Source organism: Sinohyriopsis cumingii, chromosome 14 (assembly GCF_028554795.1).
Source record: "Sinohyriopsis cumingii isolate HCF-2022 chromosome 14, ASM2855479v2, whole genome shotgun sequence".
NCBI classification, from domain to species: Eukaryota; Metazoa; Mollusca; class Bivalvia; order Unionida; family Unionidae; genus Sinohyriopsis; species Sinohyriopsis cumingii.
The window spans coordinates 100451848-100476522 of NC_142974.1; the positions used below are offsets into that span (position 1 = coordinate 100451848).

At 36.1% G+C, this 24675-nt stretch overlaps 1 protein-coding gene across 1 annotated transcript; it reads left to right on the top strand.

Moving 5' to 3' along the window:
- Positions 1 to 5854: 5854 nt before the first annotated feature.
- Positions 5855 to 6913, top strand: LOC149784487 (uncharacterized). The gene has a single exon (XM_089932996.1). It carries the CDS (start codon positions 5855 to 5857, stop codon positions 6911 to 6913), a length of 1059 nt encoding a protein of 352 aa, XP_089789122.1.
- Positions 6914 to 24675: the final 17762 nt, after the last annotated feature.

Here is a 24675-nt window from a genome sequence, read left to right on the forward strand (position 1 = left end):
CAATAATAGCAAACAACTACTACTGCCGCTGTTGCTACTATTACAATCAAATCCCCATTTGGCATAATATCAAAAAATACTGCCACAACTACTAATCGCCAGCCTGCAGTTGTTATCGAGGCAATAATAACGTTAGCGACTGATACCTTTAGTGTCGTAGTAGTAACGTGTGGTAATGATAATGGTGGTGGCGGTGATAATGGCTGTACATCAAAATATAATCACGACCTGATGGTTATATACTTTATTCACGCGTAAACATCAGCAATTCCCCAGGATGAGAGGTTGTCCATTACAAAGTAGGCATTCATCTTCATGCATCTTCATATTATCATCTGTATAAAACATTTCGTGCGGATCCATCCAGAATGTATAATATATGATTGCCTCTATGTGTTTTACAAATTGAATTACAATTATACTGCTAGATCCAGTTATAACAAATATAATATTCAGGACAAAGGTACCAGTTTAAGGACTTCTTAATTAAGACATTAAGAAGGAATTGATCTTTTCTCTATATACAAAGTTAACATATTCGCATGCAATGTTTAACAACGAAGGAACTCGTTTCAAAGATATCAATTAAAAATATTTTTTTGTTGAAAAAGCCAGACTGTTGTTCAGACTGAACCATATGAACCATTTTAACATAGAGATTAGTAAATAAAACTGCTCGTCACATCGGTATTACAAATAAATAAAATCCTTTAAGATGTCTGCTTCATAGTCTCTACCTTTGTCGATGTCACGCAATGTTGGACGACACATACCTGTGAAATATTGGACTAGCACAATAGAGCATTATCAAACTTTACAAACGTGTATTGAAAAAAGAACTGAGTACGTCTCGGTGGCTAATTGTCGTTGAGAATAATAGACATACCCTGATCATAATACAAAAAGTAGAAGCCTTGACTAGCCTTGTACAATATATTATCGTTTTTTGGCGGTATACTAATTCTGATGATTTAGTGTATATTTTCACCAAACAAAGTGTCACGTATATTCTGTTTAAGTCACTAGTAAAATAGGCTGTCAATGTGCCATAAAGGGGTTTGCTTTTCGAGAAACCTGTATACGGTATAGCAAATTAAATATGGTGGTGCAGTTTAACTGTATGTATTCTGATCTTGAAAAGTGGTAACGTATTTACCATCTCCTTGACCGATATGCTTTTCTAATCTGGTTTCCTTAGCAAACCGTATATATATATATATATATATATATATATATATATATATATATATATATATATATATATATATATAACCTTACATAATAGATATTATGCTACTATGGGTGGTACCATAACTTTAACTGAACACTATTTGTCACACTAACCATGACACACCGGGCAATTATTATTAGGTAATGAACATCTAAATAATTTTTATTTCACTTGTTAGTGGCGAGAAATATATATCACTGTTGGTGGTGGGAGCAATGTGTCCAACAACTATATAAGTGGTAAGTACATGAAATAACGTTTGTCAAAGTTTCAGATCCGCTACATCAGTTGCTGTATTGAACTGAATAATTGGGGCAGTCTTATTAAGTAGGCAAATAATGGCAGTTTTTAGATTTCGTACATGATCCTTCTACCCCACATGACCTTGTGTTCACACCACTAGCACACGCATAATATTGTTTAAGAATGTATTCAATTTTGTTTCCATTCCAATTATTTCTCAGAGAGAAAATACCGCTTAATAAATATAATTATCATTTTTGCAAGACAAATTATCATCTCAATGCGGAATTTTACATCTTTTGTCCTTGTACACTTTTTTTGAAGAGTGCTCTCACCTGTTTGATCTTCTTAGACCAGTTAGGGAGGCCCTCCTGCGATACTTGTAAATGTTTGCTGATCGAAATGGAAACAAGATGGCCGCTGTCGCTTAATCAGCTCGAAGCAGCTGTTCCGTTTTTTAGTGCCGTTTTCATGATATTTGTGCTTGTTGCCTGTTTTGATGTACGTTATTGTGTTCATTATGTATTGGCTGTTAAATTCGTATGTGTTTCTTTATCTCCTTGTTTTGGGAATGAGAACAATTAGACTTTTTCTTATCTGTCTTACTCCACTGTTTTTGAACAAACCGCCACCACATGATACTCGCCAGTCAACCAGTTTATGCTACGATGGACCCTCATTAATTGCTTTAAATGATCTCTCCTTGGCTCTCCACACTATATTGTGCTCTAGACTAAACGAACTGGGACTACATACATCATTACCTAAATGTAAACAGAAGCGAAAAAAGAAACGTCGTTTCAATGCTGGCCGGCGTAGAACAGGTAGAAGAATTCCAGTTCTCTCCCTTATTTAAGCTCAACAATTTAAAACAAGTTCGACCGTTAATTTAGATAACCTAATCAAATCCCTATTAATTCGTCAACCTGTGTGTCAACTGTCCAACATTAGACTAAACATTTGATATTTCACTAATGAGTTGTCTAGAAGTTGATTTGAAAACATATAAATGACTATAATATATCTGATCAGAATCACACTCACTCTCAACCTCTTCCTAAAAATACAAATGTTAAGTAAATGTAGTTTATGTGTAAAGGTTGGCAAGGATTGTCAGAGTTCAAGTATAAAATATCTGTTTCTTTAAAATCTATATAGGAGATACTCTTGCTAATTAGAGAAACTTAATCTACTATCTTGTCCCTAATATCATCAGCATTTTCAAAATCTAAAACTAATTGTAAGTCCTGTAAATAATCATTTAATTAATTTGCATAAACACAAATGCCTGCTCTCACTTACATAGACCATATAGCTAGACCTGTTAAACCAAATGATTAATGTCCATAAGGTCATGGGGTGGGTGTGCTGTAAAGATTCTGCTTGTATTGTTTTGGAAGATGTGGATTCTATTCAACACGACTATGTACCAGACTAGAAAACTGGAAAACAGTTAAATCATATAGAAGTCCCTACTACATAATAATGACTGCTGTAATATGCAACTGCTGAAGAAATTTAAAATTTGTTCATGGATTAACTAAATTCTGTATTTTTTTTAAATATATATATAGTCCAAAAGTACTCCCAGTTAACATGAGTTAAGTCCAAAGACTGAGTGAGCATGTCAGAAAATGAGTTGTTGCTTTATAATGAGTTATCCCAAGCATAAAGAAAATCTAAGGTTTGCAAATATAATAGCTTAATTTTAACCCAAATTTTCTATACTTATTAAGGAGCAAGCAAAATCAGTAATCTTAGTTACATAATTATCCTCCCAAAAAATGAAGAAAATCCACAAAAAGTTTAGGAATAGAAGTAAATGAAGCAAGAGGGCCAAGTGGGCTTGATATCACCCACCTAATGACTTAACTTGCCAGCTAACCATCAAGAAAGCTTGCACAGCATTATAAAATCATATGGTGATATAACTTACCAGCTGACCATCAATACTAATTTACCAATTTACAACAAATGAGATTAACATAGTAAATAAAAACACCTGATGACGTAACTTACCCGCTTACCATCAATACTAATTTACCAGCTTACAATAAATAAAATTTACATAGTAGTATAAAATCACATGATGACATAACTTACCAGCCTACAATCAAGGAGGCTCACACATTATTGTAAGAAGACATTCAATGTAAGATATCTTGCAAACTCTGTGTCATATTACATTTACCTATTTTATAACATCCAGATAGAAATCCTTATAAAGAAATAATGTAATAATTAATATGCAAAGTCTCTAGCTCATAATCAAAGTCATCCAACATCGTGATGACACAGTTCATCCACAGACATCCAAGATCTTGATGACATAAGTCATCCATAGTCATCCAAGATCTTGATGACATAGTTCATCCATAGCCATCCAAGATCTTGATGACATAAGCCCATTTACCAAGTTTTAAAGAAAGTGGATGAGAAATATAGTATTAAGCTTAAGGTGGAGCAAATTCCAAGCTCAACCAATCAGATAATAGATGACCTCATTAGTATGCATAGATCTTGGTCACAACAAAATTACCAAACATCTTGATGATATTGGCCCATTTACAAAGTTTTATAGAAACTGAATGAGAAATACAGTATTTAGCTTAATGTTGAGCAAACTTCAAGCTCCTCCAATCAGATAAAAGATTGTATCATTAATATGTTTAGATCTTTGTCAGAACAATATCATCCAACATGTTGACAATATTAGCCTACTACCAAGTTTGATTAAGCTTGGATTATTAAATACTGCCTCTCAACTGGTAAGCAGTCCAGTCAATCATATTCAAGATCACCTCATTAATATGTTTAGACCTTGCTAATTATAAAACATTGATGATGCAAATCCAAAACTTGATCAGAATTCTGGTTTTTATAGTTGTAATAAGCTCAACTAACTGGATGCAAGATCATATCATTACTATGTTTAGATCATCTCATTAATATGCTTAGATCATCTCATTAATATGTTTGGATCAATCTCATTAATATGTTTAGATCATCTCATTAGTATGTCTAGATCATGCTCATTAACATGTTTAGATCATCTCGTTAATATGTTTAGATCATGCTCATTAATATGTTTAGATCATCTCACTGATATGTTTAGATCATCTCATTGATCTGTTTAGATCATCTCATTGATATGTTTAGATCATCTCATTGATCTGTTTAGATCATGCTCGTTAATATGTTTAGATCATCTCATTGATCTGTTTAGATCATGCTCGTTAATATGTTTAGATCATGCTCATTAATATATTTGGTACTAGGACAAAATGGTAGCGTACAAAATGGTACAGACAAAATGGTATGGACAAAATGTTAAGTGGACATAATGGTATTGGACAAATTGGTATGGATAAAATGGTGCGGACAGAATGGTACGGATAAAATGGTATGGGACAAATTGGTACTAGGATTAATTGGTATAGACAAAATGGTATGGATAAAATGTTGCAGACAAAATGGTATGGGACAAAACAGGATACAATGGAACATATATTGTAATTTCGATTGCTAATGAAAATAATAATTACCTAAAATCATAATAAAATTTAATTTTTATACACATATTAAAATATTCACGCGTCCATAAACTAACTGACAAAGATACCAATACAAATGATTTTTTATTAATTTCGTGCAACTTCGAAAATGTTAATTGTATTTTATTTATAAAAAGAAATAAAGTGAAGCTGCAAATAACTTATGTCGAGTCTTTCAAAATGCAACGATACCAAATAGTATTTCAATGCAATTTTAATGACGGTTTTTCTTTTACATACCCTTAATTGTTGGTGTCCCGTCGCTTGCGCGCATGTCGAAAACGCGCCGACAATATATTGTAGTAATTGTGACATTTGCGATTAGCGGAAAAGTGACACACTAGAAAGCCTGGTAAGATTTACGAGACCTGTGTATACTGCATATATTTGGTGACGGTCTGCCGTGCAAAATTTTCACAACTCATACGAGTGACACTTTCCGAACTGCGCGAGTTGAACCTAAATATAGCCAATCTGGTGTCAGACAAAACTGACAGTTTAGAGTAGAATAAACTAAATTGCAGTCCGAGTTACATCAGTATTGTACGGCATGTAGAGTTTATCGATCAAAGTATCAAAGTGAACTTTAAGTGGACTTTATTGTTTTGATTATTTATATTTTAAATTTGTAAAAAAAATCATCATGTTAGAATATGTTACTTCTCAAAAATGGACTCTCAAGCTTGCATTTCAACGTTATTTATTTACCAAGAACACCGATGGCAGTGATGGCAAGGAGCTCTGGCGTTGTGAAAGAAGAACGTGCTAGGCACGAATTCTTAAACAATCGAATGCAATCGTTCTTGAAGTTGGAGTTCTTAATCACATGGTAACGCATGTGCAAGTCGAGGTTGAAACAGCTCGTGCCAACATGAAAAGGAGAGCAGAAACAACCGAACACGCAACTCGATCGATTGTTCACAAGGAATTGCTGAGTGTTGCAGCCGCTCCTCTACCTTCAAAGCGAGCAACCTTATCACGAGATGTACGAAGGCATCGTCAAATGGCTGGACCGAATGATCAACAAGACATTATGGTTTATTCTCAGACACAGAGCAACCACCCATCCTTCCGTGTCAACCGAGATAACATGATCATTTTTGCAGCCGACAATGATCTGGATTTCCTTTCGAGATGCCAACATTGGTTTGCCGATGGCACATTTCGGGTCAGCCCGAGTGGATGCGATCAACTCTACACGATACATGGCTTTTTCAATGGCGAAGTTTTTCTTGCAGTGTATGCACTACTATCCCAAAAATCCGAACAAGCATACCAAAAACTCCTTCAAGAAATTCTCAACTTGCACGCCGGTTTAGATCCAGTTACTGTTGTATTTGATTTTGAATTGGCAGCAATTAGAGCTTTTCAGAATAAATTTCCGATGGCAACAGTAACTGGATGTATGTTTCACTTCGGTCAGTGCGTCTGGAGGAAACTGAAATCAGAAGGTTTTTCAGAACTTTATAGAGATGAACCTGATTTCGCGCCTCTTGTCAAGCGTCTTCTCGCTCTAGCATTTATTCCAACAGATAGCGTCATAGAAATCTTCGAATATCTGACCGCAGATCCAGCATACCGTGAAAGTGAAGTAATATATGATTACATGGAGGACAACTTCATCGCAAGACCAAGGAGAGGAAGAAGAGGTACACCAAGATTCGCAATTCAGTTGAGGAACCAATATTCTAGATGCATCGATAACCTACCTCGTAGCAACAATGCATTCGAGGGTTGGCACAATGCTTTTAACAACGTTGCTGGTTTTGCCCATCCGACCGTCACAAAATTGGCGCGAAAACTACAACAGGAGCAGCATAGCACTCAACTTCAGCGTCGTCAAATGGAACTGGGAACAACAACCAGAAAGAAGAAGAAAACATAGATTTGCATCAACGAAGCACTTCACACCATAATGGTCGATTACAATAACCTAGATCCGGTTACATATTTGGGAGATATTGCTAGTCTGCTCAAAATAAATGTTATCTGACTGCGACTAGGTTGAAAAGTTTGACCACATATGATAAATCTTATTTGAGTATGCCTTGGATGTGTGACATTTTTTAGTCAATTTTTTCTATTTCTAAATTGTGTTGTGTAGTAGTCAGTGGTTTTGTACTTGTCTTTTGTCATGTAGCTTTGTAGTTGCGCTTTCCTTTTCTTGAATTGCTTTTTTATTTTAAAATTGTTTTTAGAGGTAATTATTAGAAATCATCCATGGTCAGATCACAATAGCAGCCTCTTAATGTAATTTTGTAAAAACTTCTCTGTTTTTTTTTAAATTTCGTATTAATAAAATTGTAGTCGTACCATTTTGTCTGTACCATTTAATCCTAGTACCATTTTGTCCCATACCATTTTGTCCGTACCATTTTGTCGGCACCATTTAATCCATACCAATCTGTCCAGTACCATTATGTTCACTTAACATTTTGTCCATACCATTTTGTCCGCTACATTTTGTGCGGCCACCGTATGTTTAGATCATTTCATTAATATGTTTAGAACATCCTCATTAATATGTTTAGATTATCTCATTAATATGTTTAGGTCATCTCATTGATATGTTTGGAACATCCTCATTGATATGTTTAGATCATCTCATTAATATGTTTAGTTCATCTCATTAATATGCTTAGATCATCTCATTGATATGTTTAGATCATCTTATTAATATGTTCATTTTATCTCATTAATATGTTTAGATCATCTCATTGATATGTTTAGATCATCTCATTGATATGTTTAGATCATCTTATCAATATGTTTAGATTATCTCATTAATATGTTTAGATTATCTCATTAATATGTTTAGATCATCACATTAATATGTTTAGAACATCTCATTGATATGTTTAGATGATCTTATTAATATGTTTATTTTCTCTCATTAATAATATGTTTAGATCATTTCATTAATATGTTTAGATCATCTCATCGATATGTTTAGAACATGCTCATTAATATGTTTAGATCATCTCATTAATATGTTTAGATCATGCTCAATAATATGTTTAGATCATGCTCATTAAAAACAACTGATGATAAAACTGATGGTTGGATTGGAATTATGGTTGCTAGAATTGTAACAAATTCAGCCAATCAGATACAAGATTAATATTAATTTAATTTATGTACTGATTTTATCAAAATTTCTCAATATTTGATGACGTAAGCATGTGTTCTGAGTTTCATCAAAAGTGGAGAGTTGTAAACAAGCTCAACCAACTGGATGGAAAATGATATCATTAATATTCGTGTATCTCATTCATTATACAACCTATTCAAGATATGGATCGTATATATGTGTATTTCAAGTTTTATTCAAATCAAAAAAGCACTAATAATTTCAGCCAATCAGATGCAAGATCACCTTATTATCACTCATTACTGAAATAGACCAAGATCTTAATGATAAAAGCATATTTTTCAAGCTTGATCAAAGTCAGATCAAAAACATGGCTTCCAACATAATAATAAAGTAAAACAATTAGATGAAAGATCACCTTATCAATATTCATGGATCGCACTTGATATCAAACTCATCTGAGATAGAATATCTGCCCCTTGGGTTTACAGCATCAGTTCAAAGTTGTGCTGAAATATGATCATAAATATGGGCTCTAGAGTGGTAACAAGAATTTGAAGCTGGATGGATGCATGGCACACACTATATGACTGTAATGCAGGGACATACGCATGGCACACAACATATTGACTTACAAAGGGACATATGTATGACACACAACATATTGACTTACACATGGACATATGTATGGCACACACCATACTGACTTACACATGGACATATGTATGGCACACAACATATTGACTTACACAGAGACATATGCATGGCACACAAGCAGCGGGGGGGGGGGGGGGGGCGAATCCTACGACTTTTATAGGGTTCCAAATGTCGAAATAAACTCTCCAAAAAAAAGGGTTTCATCCGGAAATAAACCGTCGACTACGATTCAAGAGGAACCTTTGGAGGGAGAAACCTCCCAGGAGGTCCTCCTGAGTTAGTCCAAATGCAGTTTCTGGTTGAAAAACTCATTAATGGCGTTTCGATAAAAAAAAAATGAACCAAATTCGTTGTCGTCGCCCTCCCCTGCTGCTGTAAATTAAAAATTGCTATACCAAATAATCCTACACAGCTAGACTAGCTAGAGAGCGAGAAGAAGCACTTAAAAAATATCCCTGTAAAAGAGGATTTCCCAAAAAATGTGCAATCGCGGCAGGAAACACAAGTTGAGTACGCAGCAGAAACGGAACAGTTGTTTAAACCTATTACCGCTGTTACTGGAGATGTTTTAACTGCTATCAGGGGACCTAAACAGGAACCAGGTGAGAAACAAGAAAGTCTTATTCAAGTATTAAAAGAAACTGCTGAAACAATGGCTGCGGTCCAGCCTCAACTTGAAGGTGCTGTTGAAAAACCAAAAAAGGAGAAAACGGAGTTGATTTAAGGGAAAAATTTACTGAATCGGGTATAGCAGCAATAGAAAAACAAGCAGCTAAACGTCGTGATGAGTTAATTAAATTTTTTATGTTTGCTGCTGCTAGTCATAATTCAAAAAAAAGATTTTTTAAAACCCGAATATGATAAAAATATAGGTCGTAATAAGTGGAATGATTGGGTGTTTAAGGTAAACAAAGGTGATGATCGATTAGACACAAAAAATTTGTCTTATCAGACATATTTATCAGGAGTGAAGGAATATGACAGAATGATGCAGGAACAAAACAAAAACGACAAGAGGGAGAGAAAAGACTAGAACAACAGAGAAAAAAACAAGAAAAACAAGAAGAACAAGAAGAAAGGAGAAAAGAAAGGAAGGGAAAAAAAAGACAATTTCGTGCTGATATTCTGGATAGTGAGTATTTCCCGCCTGAAGAAGAAGAAGAAGAAGAAGACCAAGATTATCCTGTTTTATATCTATTTTCTTCGTCTCCGCAGCAAACAGAACAACAACGATTCTGGCCCGAATTACCAGAGAATCTCGCAGATATGTTTGAAAAACATTCTATAAAAAAAATTTCAAAGATCGTCTAAGAGTGCAGACTATCTTTAAGTCGAAATTGCTGTGAAATATGATGATCATAATTTTCATTTAGAAGATGAGTATCTTGAAAAGGTAACACCTGATCAGTGGCCTTCTGTAGTGTATTTTGCCGCTAAAGGATCACCTGTTGACCTAAACGATTCAAAATACTTGGAATTTGCGAAAAAGGTCGAAGAAATACTACGACTATCTACAAATAAAACATCCGGCGAGGGTTTAGGAGGTGGTTTTATTCCTTGTCCTGATAGTATCTTCAATGACATTTCGTGGTTAGAAGTTCTCATAGGAGGAAAACGAGCTGGAAATAACTCACCAGAAATAATTAATGAAGCAGCTGATATCTGTCGGCGATTGTTTCAAGATGATGTCATGGATGCTAGTATTTACCGAGAACTCGTTGATTAACTCGTTGATGATTACAGCGATTAAACAATAGTAAATAGCATAACATGGTCATATATAACAGACATACACCTGTGCAGATGAGAGCAGTAAACTCACGATTACCAATCTACAGAGCAACTTACGGAGACGGACTTGGTGATGTAACTCAACGATTATTTGCAGGGTTAGCACCAAAATTGGGTCCTCTTGCAAAACAATTATCGATGAAAGCCATTAATGTTGTTAGTGAAAAAGCTCCTGGTGCAATTGTTAGTGCTGCTGGTAAGGCGCTCTCGGCAATCAAAGAAAGACTAGCACGGTTAATAAGACAAAAATCAGCAACAGTGAAATTACCGAGTACCGAAATTATGCCGGCGGATGTCAGTAAAGTAATAAATCAAGCTGCAAATCAGAGACTAGCAGCGTTAATGAATCAGGAATCTGACGCACAAAAAAATAGAACAGCAAATTTGATAGCAGGAAGTGGACTTCGTGTTCGACGAAGATAATCACCATTTGGAAATACACGCAATAGTATAAAATGTTCAAATGCATATCCGACATAGCATTTAACATAGATGAGCCGGTCGAGCGAGATTACTCAGTGCGTGATTATCAATTTTATTCCTATGATGCAAAAGAACCAAATCAACGAGGGCGTATCGAACTTCAAGTTCATGATACAAGTAGATATTTTCTACCTCATGAGGCTTTTATTGAAGTAGAAGGTGAACTTACACTGGCGAGTGGTGTTAACTACGGTGTCAATGACTAAGTTGGTTTTGTCAACAACTTGATCATGGCATTGTTTAGTAGCACCACTTACATGATTGATGGAAAAAATATCGAATCGATTCAAAGTGATATTGATATTGCTACAACAATAATTGGTCTAGCAAGATACTCTGACGATTACACAAGATCGGCTGGTCCATCAATGATGTTTGCTAAAGATATCATCGACAACACTGACCATATTCAGTATAATATAGGAACACTAAAAAAAACCTCTAATGATGCTCAAAACGCGGATATGGAGCAGGTAGTTTTAAGAATTAGCCCCCAATACAATATAGGATTTGCAACACGCCGAACAATGTTGTCAGGAAACAATAAAAGGTTTTCATGTGCAATTCCACTAACCCACATCTTTGGAATTTGCAGGGATATTAAAAGGGTTATCTTTGGAGTTAAACACACAGTTGTGCTTTACAGAAAAGAAAGTGATAATGATGCGATCTGGCGAGGAGCTGGTATTTTTGATGCTGATGCTGCTGCTGATGCTGCTCTTGCCTGCAGAGTAAAGATAACAAAACTTTCACTGTGGATGCCGGTATTAACTCCATCGGTCACGGAAGAACCCCGATTACTTTCTTTTATGAATCAGGGTGGTAAATCATTGTTATCGTGGTTAACAGTGACCACAGATTCCGCTCAAATTTCTTCCGCGGGTTCGTTTACTTGGCATATAGCATCACAACATTTCTGCGCACGACATATTTTTATTGCGCTGCAGGGTAAAAGTCGGGAAAATAACCAAAAACGATCTCATATGATATTTGACAAATTTGATGTTACTGATGTCTCGTTGAGAATAAATGGGCAACAAGAACCATCTGAGGATATATCACTAAATTTTACACAAAATCATGTAGCGAGTGCGTATCATCGTTGGCTGACATTCTTGGCGCGTAATGCAAATATAGATACTGGGACGCAGATATCACAGTTTGATTTTACAAATTTGTACCCGATTTATTACTTCCTGCTGAAGCACCTCGATTTATCCAAGCAGTCTGTCGTTGATATATACTTTCGAACTCATGTCGGCGCCTTACCAACAATCACGGCTGGTCCGCCAGCCACTTATGATCCCTGCAAAGCAATCGCGGTCATACTCAGTAACAAAGCAATGTTATTTGAGGGTATTAGTGGCCGAATGAGACTAGTTGATGCACCAGTGGAAAACATGTAGGTTTCAAAAACATGTAGACAGATCAATCGCGTTTATTATAAAATGTTATATAGTCACGTTAATGTCACTTTGACTTCTGGTCAGGTAAAGAAATTACAATCGAAAAACGCAAAAATATGTGGGACGGCGATAACACTAAAAAACAATCAAATTGTTAATGGTGGTCCAAATAAGTTATCGCTGAATAAAACCCAACTAAAACGTTTCAATAAAGCGAAGCAAGCAAAAACCGGAGTTCATCTTGATTTCGCTCCAAAAGCTCTCAAGGAAATGGTTAAAACCGGTGGTATATTTCCTCTTCTCGCAGCAATACCAGCGCTGATAGCTGCTGCTGCTCCCGCAGTCCCAAAAGCAGCCACGTCGGAAGCTGTTGGAACAGCTGCCGGAACGGCATTAAAGAAAGCAGCTGGAAAAGGATACAAAAAAGGATGAGGTCTCAGATTTCCAGGAACTCCGCCTTCATGGTACCCAAAACGGTTTTAAAAACCGCTGGTTTTCTACCGATGTCAAATTTTGATTTGCTCGATGCTGCTAAACAATTAAATACTAAAAAAATTCAAAGGCGTTTTTATGCGAGATCAATTACCACAACAACCGAATAATTCAGAAACTGGAATTATTAATCTCGATAACAGAGATGGTCCAGGAACTCACTGGGTTGCTTACGCGATCGATCCACGTGGAATTATCTATTTCGATTCGTATGGGTTAGCACCGCCAGTTGAATTCCTTAAATATGTGCAAAGTATTCCAAACCCAGTCTGGTATTCAACTCTACCAACACAAACACTAACCGATCCGCCAATATGTGGCCGTGAGGTATTAAATGTTCTCACCGCGATATCAAAATCAACCAAACCACCTCACAAAGTCTTGCACAAGTATACCGCGGGTCGATTTAAACAATCCTTAAGAGAATAATGGTAGATATTTACGGAAGATCTCCATTCGAAACTAAGGTAAAAACACGCGGTGATGTAGATTTATCAAAATATGCGACCAAAGATGAAATCTACAATCTTTTATCGTTATCCGGTATAGACCCAGATGAGGTTGTTATTTTTCAGGACCGATACGGAAAACTAAAAACCAGTAATATCAAATTAAATGACATAGTTCTCAGGGTTCTCGGAGCTGTCCCGGATAACATTCCTGTGTTTAAAGACAGCGGAAAAATCAGGGATTCAAGTGTATCGCTTCCAACCATCAGAGACGAGATAAAAAAAATTGTAGTGAATCGCCTAAAAAATACCGGTGACACAATGACAGGCGAACTCAACATGAACAGGAACAAAATAGTTGTTTTAAGAGATCCAACATCCGACGAAGATGCTGCAACGAAAAAATACGTAGATATTAACTACAGCACCATTAACCATAAAATATCCACGTTGCAGAGCGAGCATAACGATCACGTAAATGTGTTTTCAAGATTTCGTAGAAACTCTCAAAATAGCCTGGACACATAAAAACACTTGAGGATGTTATAATTGGAGTTCCTGAGATCGTTAATAAAACTAATCTGATTAAAATTACATATGAGGTTGTCCCTGCACAGATTAAAAACATTGTATAAAAGATATCATCCGGAAAAGCAACATGGACCCCGGAAAATAATAATATAAAATATACCACAACAGTCACTGGTGTGCACAGACTGTTTGTGTTTTCCAAGGAGGAGTTTGAAATTTTTACAATATATCTTTGGCGACATTCCACAGACAGGTTTTCCGGGGTTGTAACTATCATACTAAACAAGGGAGCCGAAGAGGAATTTATACTGGAAGCCGTCGATAATATATTAAACTCAGCACTTTACTGGTGGTGTTTGGAATTCGTAGCTGAAACCTGAATTGGTTACTGCGTAAGATAATAAATGACCCTCTTGACGAAGTGAACGACGACAGCATCAACAACAACATTGGATGCGCAACAATATAGATACGATCAAGTGCACGAAAGACAATCAGAGTTAAAAACTCTCATCAACAAATACAACCTAAAAGTAAAAAAATATAAATGACGAGCGGTCATCCTGGATGCGCTAGTATACTCGGTATCAGCATTAGTTGCATCAACCGGAGTAGTATTATCAGCACTAACACCAGCAACAATTGTAGTAACAATCGTCCCTTCATCAACTGCCATCGCACAGGGATTTTTAATATAATTGCAAAAAAATATCCTCATGTACGAGCAAAAATTTGCACGATTACGTCATACAACTAAAAACAGCCACAGCCGCATACTCAAAATTATCGTCGCTGATATCATCAAGCATTGATGATACAACAATATCAGATTCCGAATTCGCGTTAATGGTTAAGATATACGAAGACTGCACTCGCCATTTAAAAACAACCAAAATAGATAATGACAGAATTATTTCATCGAGATCTGCTCGACATCATCGAAAATACAAACCCGAAGAGAATTTCAATGATAACGGTAAGTTCAACTAACCCTGAATTTAGTATTAATTTTCCAACTGCGATTCCCGTAAAAAAAAATCGCACTAGCACAATTACGAGTATATCACAGTTGGCCCAATATCAGATCAAAATCGTCTGGAGGATTACCAGCGAATAATTCGTTCATGTTTGCACATAAAAAGAAACCCGATGGCACTCCCGACTGGAACGTCATTGGGATACCAACCGGGTCTTATCAAATCGAAGAAATCAATGAGGAATTACAGCTTCGGATAAAAAATATCACAGGAAAAGAATCCAAGATAGCAATAAATGTCCATGAACCAACCCTGTCTTCTACGATTGAAATAAGCACCCCAGACTATGCTGTGGATATATATCAGAGTTCGATTAGAACAGTGTTAGGATGGCCTGAAATACCACCACCAACACCACCGATATCACCAGAACCGAAAAAGTCTGACTATGTCGCGCATAATAAGTCATATCACAGATTTCAGCCGTTATACGAGGGTTTTTTTATATGATATACAACAGGGAACGTTAGGTAGTATATTTGAACTTCGCGGTTCTGGTTTCCAATGGTTCTTTGCTTATGAACACGATCGACAGGGAAGAAAACAATATACCAATATTAACCTGAATGCGATCGATCGATACTTTATGGTTGCTGATCAGGTTCATCAAACACAACGGCGGCGACTTTCAAAGTTTTCAGGAGTATCTTTTTGATATAATAAGTTCACGCAGCGAAATCATTAAACAAATTGAGATATTAAATCAGATTATATTCGATGTGGAATATTTTAACCAGCGATTAATTCAGGCGATAATCGATCATGTTGACAGCGATAAAAATAATTCCAAACAACAATTTTTAACTATATATGGAACAACCGAAGCAGATCTGCCGAATTTTAAATTTCCAGGGTATAACGCAAACAAAAAAAAAATCGGTCAATGATGTCATTGATGAATATTTTCCTGACATACTTGCTGCGTGGAGAAAAACACTACCACAAGCAACTATCCTTAGGCACAACAATGACTCGGAAGGGACAGGCCGACATGTATCCCTGGAAATCGGAAATATAACCCCCGTGGTCGCGGTCAGTCTTGTGTGTGATGTAATCGATGGCAGTTACAGCATGGACACAACAGTATCAAATCAAGCCCAGCAAGGATTTGTTCTTTATTCATTCACCCCGAAAGATATACCACCAAAATATATGATTGTGCAAGAGCCGATCAATCAGGTTTATCTGCAGTGTTATAATCCACTGTTATCAAGAATAAATTTCAAACTAACAGACTAGTCTGGCCAACTTCTTGATTTAAGGCATGAAACTCTACAGATTAATCTACTCGTGAAATAATAAAGATTTCCAATCTTCAAGATCTCATCGTAAAGATTTTCAATCTTCAAAAAAGAATCCTGACAGTCAGGGTGCTCAGAATTATAAGACATTTATATTTTACTGAAAAACTGTCAAATTTCTTAATTCTGCAGGGTAATATGCCTGACAGAATCATGACAATTGTCAAATTTTATTGCAAAAAAATGGTATTTTACCCTCCTAAATTCAACGAAAAGTGTCCGATTTTTTTGCAAAGAAAGGGTAATATACCTGAAAAATCAACGAAAAATCAGCATTTTCCATGCACAATAAAATCATTAATAACACAAATATTTTTTGTCTGACTGGGAATTTTTGTTTGTTTTGTCTGATTTGCAGGATTAACAATGAAAATTGTCCGATTTCATTGCAAAAAGAGGGTACTTTACCCTCCTGAAATCAACGAAAATTGTCCGATTTTATTGCAAAAAAAAGGGTAGTATACCTGAAAAATTAACGAAAATGTTGATTTTCCCAGCAATAAAATATCTCCTTAATAACAATAATATTGATTATCTGACAGGGATTTTTTTACTGAAAATCTGTCAAATTTCTTAATTCTGCAGGGTTAATATGCTTTCAGAATCATAAAAATCGTCCGATTTGCTAATTCCTTAGGGTAATATGCCTGACAGAATCATGAAAATCGTCCGATTTGCTAATTCTGTAGGGTTAATATGCTTTCAGAATCATGAAAATCGTTTGATTTGCTAATTCAGTAGGGTAATCTGCCTGATAGAATCATGAAAATCGTCCCATTTGCTAATTCCGTAGGGTTAATATACTTTCAGAATCATGAAAATCGTCCGATTTGCTAATTCCGTAGGGTTAATATGCTTTCAGAATCATGAAAATCGTCCGATTTGCTAATTCTGCACAAATTAAGTAAAAAATATATACCTGTGAAGAATTTTATTCCTGACAGACTTTGATTTCTAATTAAATCAAACGAGTATCATATATGTACCAGCACGTGAAAGTTTTTATACACGACAAGCAAGCACTTGAAAAATATATCAGGGAGGTGTTTATGCAGTCCCCGGTTAGCACAGTTGATTTGGTCATTGATGTATTCGGTAATGAAGACTTTTTATTAACGCAGGAACAGTTAGATGAACTGCAGCAAAAACATATCTGTGTGATCACATGTGATAGAGATCAGATTTTAAATTACGCGCACTAATGCATTACACTTAGTCAACTTAAGGTAATATTATTTAACCCTGCAGATCCAGATGAAGATGTAAATGATACAAGTGAAAATAACTTATCAGATTGATTGATTGAAAAAATCTGTATCAGATTGATTGATGCAGGTCAGATTGAAAAAATCTGTATCAGATCGATTGATGCAGGTCAGATTGAAAATATCTGTATCAGATTGATTGATGCAGGTCAGATTGATGTGGATATGCTTCATATTCTCCCGATAACGCTAACCTGATTTTTTCGATTGCAAGGGAGAGGGGGACAAATTCATATAGTTGCTGTTCTTGTATTGTAGCTAGTGATTTAGTGCTTCAAAATCAGACATGATTTTTTCAGGATCTGATTCATCAGATATATTAATTTTGTTTTCTTGTAATTTTTTAATAGCAACAATTACTTGATTGATATTTTCGTAGTTCATATTTATATAATTATATATTTAAAAGAAGAAAAAAATCCATTTATGTGAACTCGTAGGTTGTTTTATAACATCCTAGCAAGTCCAGAAATGGTTTACACTATTGACCGTGCCCCCTCCAAATTGCCCTTCTGACATTTTGGCAGGTTTGACGGTTAGTGTAACGGACAGCACAAACACATATTTACACTATTGACCGTGTCCCCTCCAAATAGCCCTTCTGACATTTTGGCAGGTTTAACGGTCAGTGTAACGGGCAGCACAAACATATATATACACTACTGACCGTGCCCCCTCCAAATTGTCCTTCTAACATTTTGGCAGGTTTGACAGTTAGTGTAACGGACACTATTGACCGTGGCTCCTCCAAATTGTTTTATAACATTTTGGTAGGTTTGACGGGTAGTGTTGGGCACTATTGACAGCGCCACTCCAAATTGCCTTATGACATTTTGGCAGGTTTGGCGGTTAGTGCGAAGAACAGCACAGACATACGGGCTTATATTCTACGCTAGGAAACTCAAAAAATAGCTCATATGGTGCGCATGATGTTTCGTATTTCTTATCTTAAATATAATCGCGAGAAAAAGACGGAGATAAACCAAGAAACCAAACGAATTTAGTAAAATAAGTATATTGTTTATGAAAAAAATTGTAAATAAACGATGACACCTGCCGTTATTGATAAAATCCTTTAACTTTGGTCAAATGTCAAGGGAAGTACTTGCAGCTATTTACTTCCATGTTAAGTAGCATGGAGAACCGTTTACCTGTTGTAGTGTGTTTCCCTGTTAGGTAACACGGAGAACCGTTTACCTGTTGTAGTGTGTATAGATGATGTTACAGTTAACTGTTGACTTTTGGTTGTTGCAAAATAATGCTTGAAATTAGTTCTACTTTTCCCGCAGAGAATAATGACATGTGTGAGGCAATTTTCTGAAAGTCAAAGGTAGGGAATTAATTGCATGACACTTGCTTAACAGAGTTATCTCCCTTCAATGTATATAAAAACCCTTGGATTGATCTAACACTAATGAAAAACAATTTTTTGATTATGGTTTTCGGACAGGGCGGATTTATATATATTTTCTGCGACTCTCCATACTGAAGCGCTGCAAATACCAAAATACTTGCTAGCTTCATGTATCGAATGAAATATTTTTGTTCCGTTTGTCTTTAGATTTATAGACACAACTGCTTTGGCGCTATTATCGCGAGGTCCAGTGTTTCCAGATTTACAATTTTCACGTTGTGTCACAACTCTCAGATTGGATAAAGAATTCTTAAGTTTACTTTTATCTATATGATCGATCACAAGACCATCTTCGATCACTCCGTTAAATACCTCAAACACAAAACGATGACAGTGATAATGTTTCTTTCCAGCGGTAAACATTAGATAGCCAGCATTAGTAACAAAACCAACTGGTTTTTTCAACCTGCAATTTCTAATTTCACCATTACGTGACGCTTCGTAATTCTTGATAGGGTGTCGAACACATTCCTGTTTCATTTTATATAATAATGTTATTTGTCTAATTTATATTTGTCTGAAAACTTAGTTATATAAACGCGCTCACATTTTAAGATATCATTTTTTTTTGTTAAAATATCTTTTAGGTTCACGGTATCTTTACCCAACGCAACTTGCACATAACTGTGTTTTACTCCTAACCCCAATACCACATTGCATACATGGTATTGGTCCTGAACACCCCCTCCGGATACTTTGGGAATGTTCTCCGCAGAATTCTTTTTTGTATGATTTGTTACAAACAGTCACATACCCTATTTTGAGCCACTTGCACCGATTCATGTCTTATTTAAATGTTTGCCTTAAATATAATATGGAAGAGTTTGAGAGATTATCTGCCATCAAGCCCAGGAAAGCTTCTAGATTTGATCTCGACAGATTAACCCCTGATTCGCGAAGGCGAACCCTGACTTATCTGTTTGATATTATCAGGGATGCCAAAAACGAATTACGTAATGATGGAGCATCTCACGTGTGGTCCACATTCAAAATTATACCCAACATTGATAGTGTTATTACGATATATGCTTGATAGTAAAATGTTGATATCGTTGGTTGTCAGTGAAGTGATCATATCGTACCGAAAACAGACTTCGGTTTGGTTACCAACACCTGAGTGTATCAGTCTCGAAGAATGCAGAAAGGAATATCCGGACCTACCCGCGGATGTCATTGTTAATATTTTTAAGATTAAACTCAACAACAGTGAAAAAACAGCAAAGGATCTCGGTAGAAGAATAATCGGTAAATTTATTCAGGGCGGTGCATATGATCATAAACGGCATCACTTACGGTTGATTATGGATGATGCTGAATTAGATTTTATAATTAATGATGCCATTGCGAGAGATATATTTTGTAATCGGGAAGATGCTTACTTATCTGACGGAACAAAGTTGGGCACAATTGTTAGTTACATCGAAGGAGAATTGCCTCAGTACACCCATTTAAGATCTTCAATGCTAGCTTATGTTTCTATAAATTTACTATTGCAAGTAAATAGATTTCCTGACACTGCAGTTAGAGTTGCAACGGATTCATTTTATATCGATAAAAAATATTCAGAATTACTGGCTCGTTTCACAAGCAATGATGAAACATGGAGTTCGTGGAGAATAAAAAAGGAAATGTTACATTGTAATTGTGAATCCGCTGATATTGCGGTTAAAGTTCGTTATTGTAAATCAGAATTGTCAGAAATATTGAATGCACCAACTGTGTACGATCCAGTATCCAGACACAAAACCGTTTATTTGAACGGAGCGGGAGGTTCTGGTAAGACAACTCGAGTAATCGAATTATTTCGTGGAAAATCTTCAGATATGATCGTGTTAACACCAACACACAGACTTGCCAGGGAGATGAAACAACGAGGAGTTAATTCTAGTACTTATCACAGTTTTTTTCAAATACAGCGGTGGTGTGTGGACTTCAGATCGAATGGGAGAGAAATATATTCCAAAAGTTATTATCTAGGATGAAATATGCACGGTACCGTTAGAAACATTAAAAACATTTCTCGATTGGTTATTAACAAAAAATACAGATGTGGTTATGTGCGGCGATCACGGTCAGCCACCTCCGTTTGTTGGACCATCTCCACACGATTGGCTGAAGAAATTTGTTGATTATTACGAAGTAGTGACTGATGATCATAGATCTCTCGATGCAGAATTAAAGGAATTTAAGAAATTAATCAGACTGCAACCGAATAAAATTCAATGTGAAATTATGCGCGAGGTGATTTCAGAAACTTCCTTGAGCGACTTTCAGAAAACGTGGAAACCAAACGATTTGATAGTAGCAAGTAGAAAGATAGTCAGAGACACACTTCAACGGCAGTTATTTCAATTACACAAGAAAAAATTTCCAACACTGCCAGTGCCATTGTGTTATAGACCAACTGATACGCGGTTACAGAATATCGACGTTGATATACCAGGACAGACCGAAAAACAAAATTTTGTATTAAATGATATTGTTACAGTTGATGTCAATGTTGTTGAAGATGCACTGCGCGCCGATAATCCCTGTGGACGCTAGGATACGCAATGACGATACATTCATCTCAAGGACTAACTATCTCTGATACAGTTGTTTGGATCATTGATGATCGAATCGATTGGTCAAATTTAGTTTACTTGGTTGTATCCAGAGTCAGAAGAATACCTCAACTGCGAAGGATTGTCTTGGATGAGTCAATGCCTGATGAAATTAATAATGAAAACAACAGCGACATAATCAGAAAAAAATTAGCCGGTTACAAACGTAGTGACAAAAAAATAATCGAGAATTTGACCTAGATGTTGAATTTATCATGACACTGAAGCAACAGCAGAATAATCATTGTGCAAGCTGTAATTGTATAATGATCCAAACAGGATCAGTCGCTCTTTTTTTACCACCTTCAAGTTCACCTGGTACATATAAATATCTCACAGTGACATCACCCAGTATCGGCTGTGCTGAAGAATCATGTCGTTGTGGTATATTTTTTTTTGGTAATTGCATTAATTGGTTTCATGTTGGTTGTTCGAGTAATTTCATTATTTAATGCAGCTATCAAGCTTGGTAATCTTGCAACCCATTCGCGTGATCTTTTATCTTGAACGAATTCCTTCGCTTATTGATATCCAAATAACCGCTCAGCAAGTGTTCGATTAAATCGTTCAACAATTGCCTGATCACAATGAATTGCAGTATGCCCTCGTCTGATGGTGACGTTATGTTGTTTCATCAGTGATGATACTGCACCCTGAAATTCTTTGCCAGGATCAACTTGTAATAGATTTGGCCATCGTAGACCACCTCATTGATGAATTCATTCAAAAGCATTGGCTACTTCAGATGCTGTTTAAGTCGTTAACGGTTCCACTTCTTTGTATCTACTTGCAACATCAACTACAGTTAACGCGTATTTGAAAGTGTTTTGACGTCTTCGGATTTCAATGGTATCGTGTGGCAGATATAGTATGTCAGCTTGGTGAACTTCATTTGGCACACTAACATTGAAATGTGCAAAGTGAATTTGTTTAGGCGGTGGTTGGTAAATTTGCATATTGCCTGTTTGGATAACCAATTTTTAGCAGTAACTCGCGTAACTTTTGCTGCTTCAGAGAGTTTACTAATTGCTGCGCTACCCCTCCAATATCCTTTTGGGGAATAATACATCAACTCCATTATAATTAATTACCAGCACCTAGTGCTAATTTACCTTTCATCGCGGATTTTATTAACCAACTAGCTAATTTTTCCTTGAGAGATTTATCAGTGATGGAATTTAACGCGTGAATTAATTTCACATCTGCGAGATGCCTATCTTGTAGAGTTTTACTTTTATAAGCATCATCATGCGCATGACACTCCTTATCAATAGCGTTTATCGGATACTCACCTGGTTTTGGTTGATCCTGGTCATCAAGTCTGATATCAAGTCTGATTCCAGGGCCGCAGTAACTATATCCTGGGAGGTGTTTTTCTCCTAGGTATTTAGCCCACGGAGTACCGGGTAGTTTTGTTAATTTTGCTGCAATATCACCCCCATGTTGCCTTTTTTTTTTACTCGATTTTGACCTTGGTTTTGGTTTTGACTTTGACTTTGGTTTTGACTTTGGTTTTGGTTTTTCACCTGACTTGCCAGTAGCAATAAATTTAAATTTCTTTGTACCGCATTGCTCACACTTACCCGTAACCGCAGATCTATTATTTTTTGTTGTAATGGTTGTTAAGTCACTTGTCGGTGTGTGCGCCCGACATTTCACACAATATAAATCCATATTCTTTTTATATATTTTCTAATAGAAATCACTGACTTTTCGGCTACAAAACGACGAGAACCAGTTAAGTATCACGCAGCACTACAAAATTCTGTTCGTATGATTATCATAGGTCCATCTGGAAGTGGCTAGACGCAGTTGTTACTTAATTTAATAATGAAATGGATGAAATGGGATAAGTTGTATTTGGTAGCTCCATCTGTAGACGATCAGCGTTGTTATGATGTAATAAAAGATCATAATGAAAGCGCAAAATTGTTAAATGTGAGCGGAGATGATGTTGTTGAATTTATAACTGACATTGATGAAGCACCAAGTATTGATTCCATTGACGGGTCAATTAACAATTTAGTTGTGTACGATGATGTAATGCTGGATAAACAATCAAATCCTGCCAGGATATTTTCACGAGGCAGGCACAAAAACACAGATGTCATTTATGTAACCCAGCGGTACACACAAATACCAAAAGTGATCAGGGATAACTATAATATTCTTACTGTCTTTAACGGAGTCGATACTCATGCACTGAGAAATATTCATCAAACCTGGTGTAACGGTGATATGGACATAAATAAATTTAAAAATTTCTTCAGTCGTGCTAAAATAACCCCACACAGATTTGTAATAATAAATCTACGCGACCCTAGAACACGGTATCGAATCGGGTTAAATAAACTGTTTAATTGAGCAGCAGGGGAGGGTGACGACAACGAATTTGGTTCATTTTTTTTTTTTTAACCGAAACGCCATTAATGAGTTTTTCAACCAGAAACCGTATTTGGACTAACTCAGGAGGACCTCCTGAGGTTTCATCATCTCCGCTCTCATTTAACAATTTTGCGCTTTCATTATAATCTTTTGTTACATCATAACAACGCTGATCGTCTACAGATGGAGCTACCAAATACAACTTATCCCATTTCATCCATTTCATTATTAAATTAAGTAACAACTGCGTCTAGCCACTTCCAGATGGACCTATGATAATCATACGAACAGAATTTGGTAGTGCTGCGTGATGCTTAACTGGTTCTCGTCGTTTTGTAGCCGAAAAGTCAGTGATTTCTATTAGAAAATATATAAAAAGAATATGAATTTATATTGTGTGAAATGTCGGGCGCGCACACCGACAAGTGATTTAACAACCATTACAACAAAAATTAATAGATCTGCGGTTACGGGTAAGTGTGAGCGATGCGGTACAAAGAAATTTAAATTTATTGCCACTGGCAAGTCAGGTGAAAAACCAAAACCAAAGTCAAAACCAAAGTCAAAGTCAAAACCAAAACCAAGGTCAAAATCGAGTAAAAAAAAAAAAAAAAGCAACACGGGGGTGATATTGCAGCAAAATTAACAAAACTACCCGGTACTCCGTGGGCTAAATACCCAGGAGAAATGCACCTCTTGAAACGTAGTCGACGGTTTATTTCCGGTTGAAACCCTTTTTTTC

Coding starts and splice junctions, on each gene's coding strand:
- LOC149784487 (XM_089932996.1), top strand. CDS start 5,855: ATGGTAACGCATGTGCAAGTCGAGGTTGAAACAGCTCGTGCCAACATG.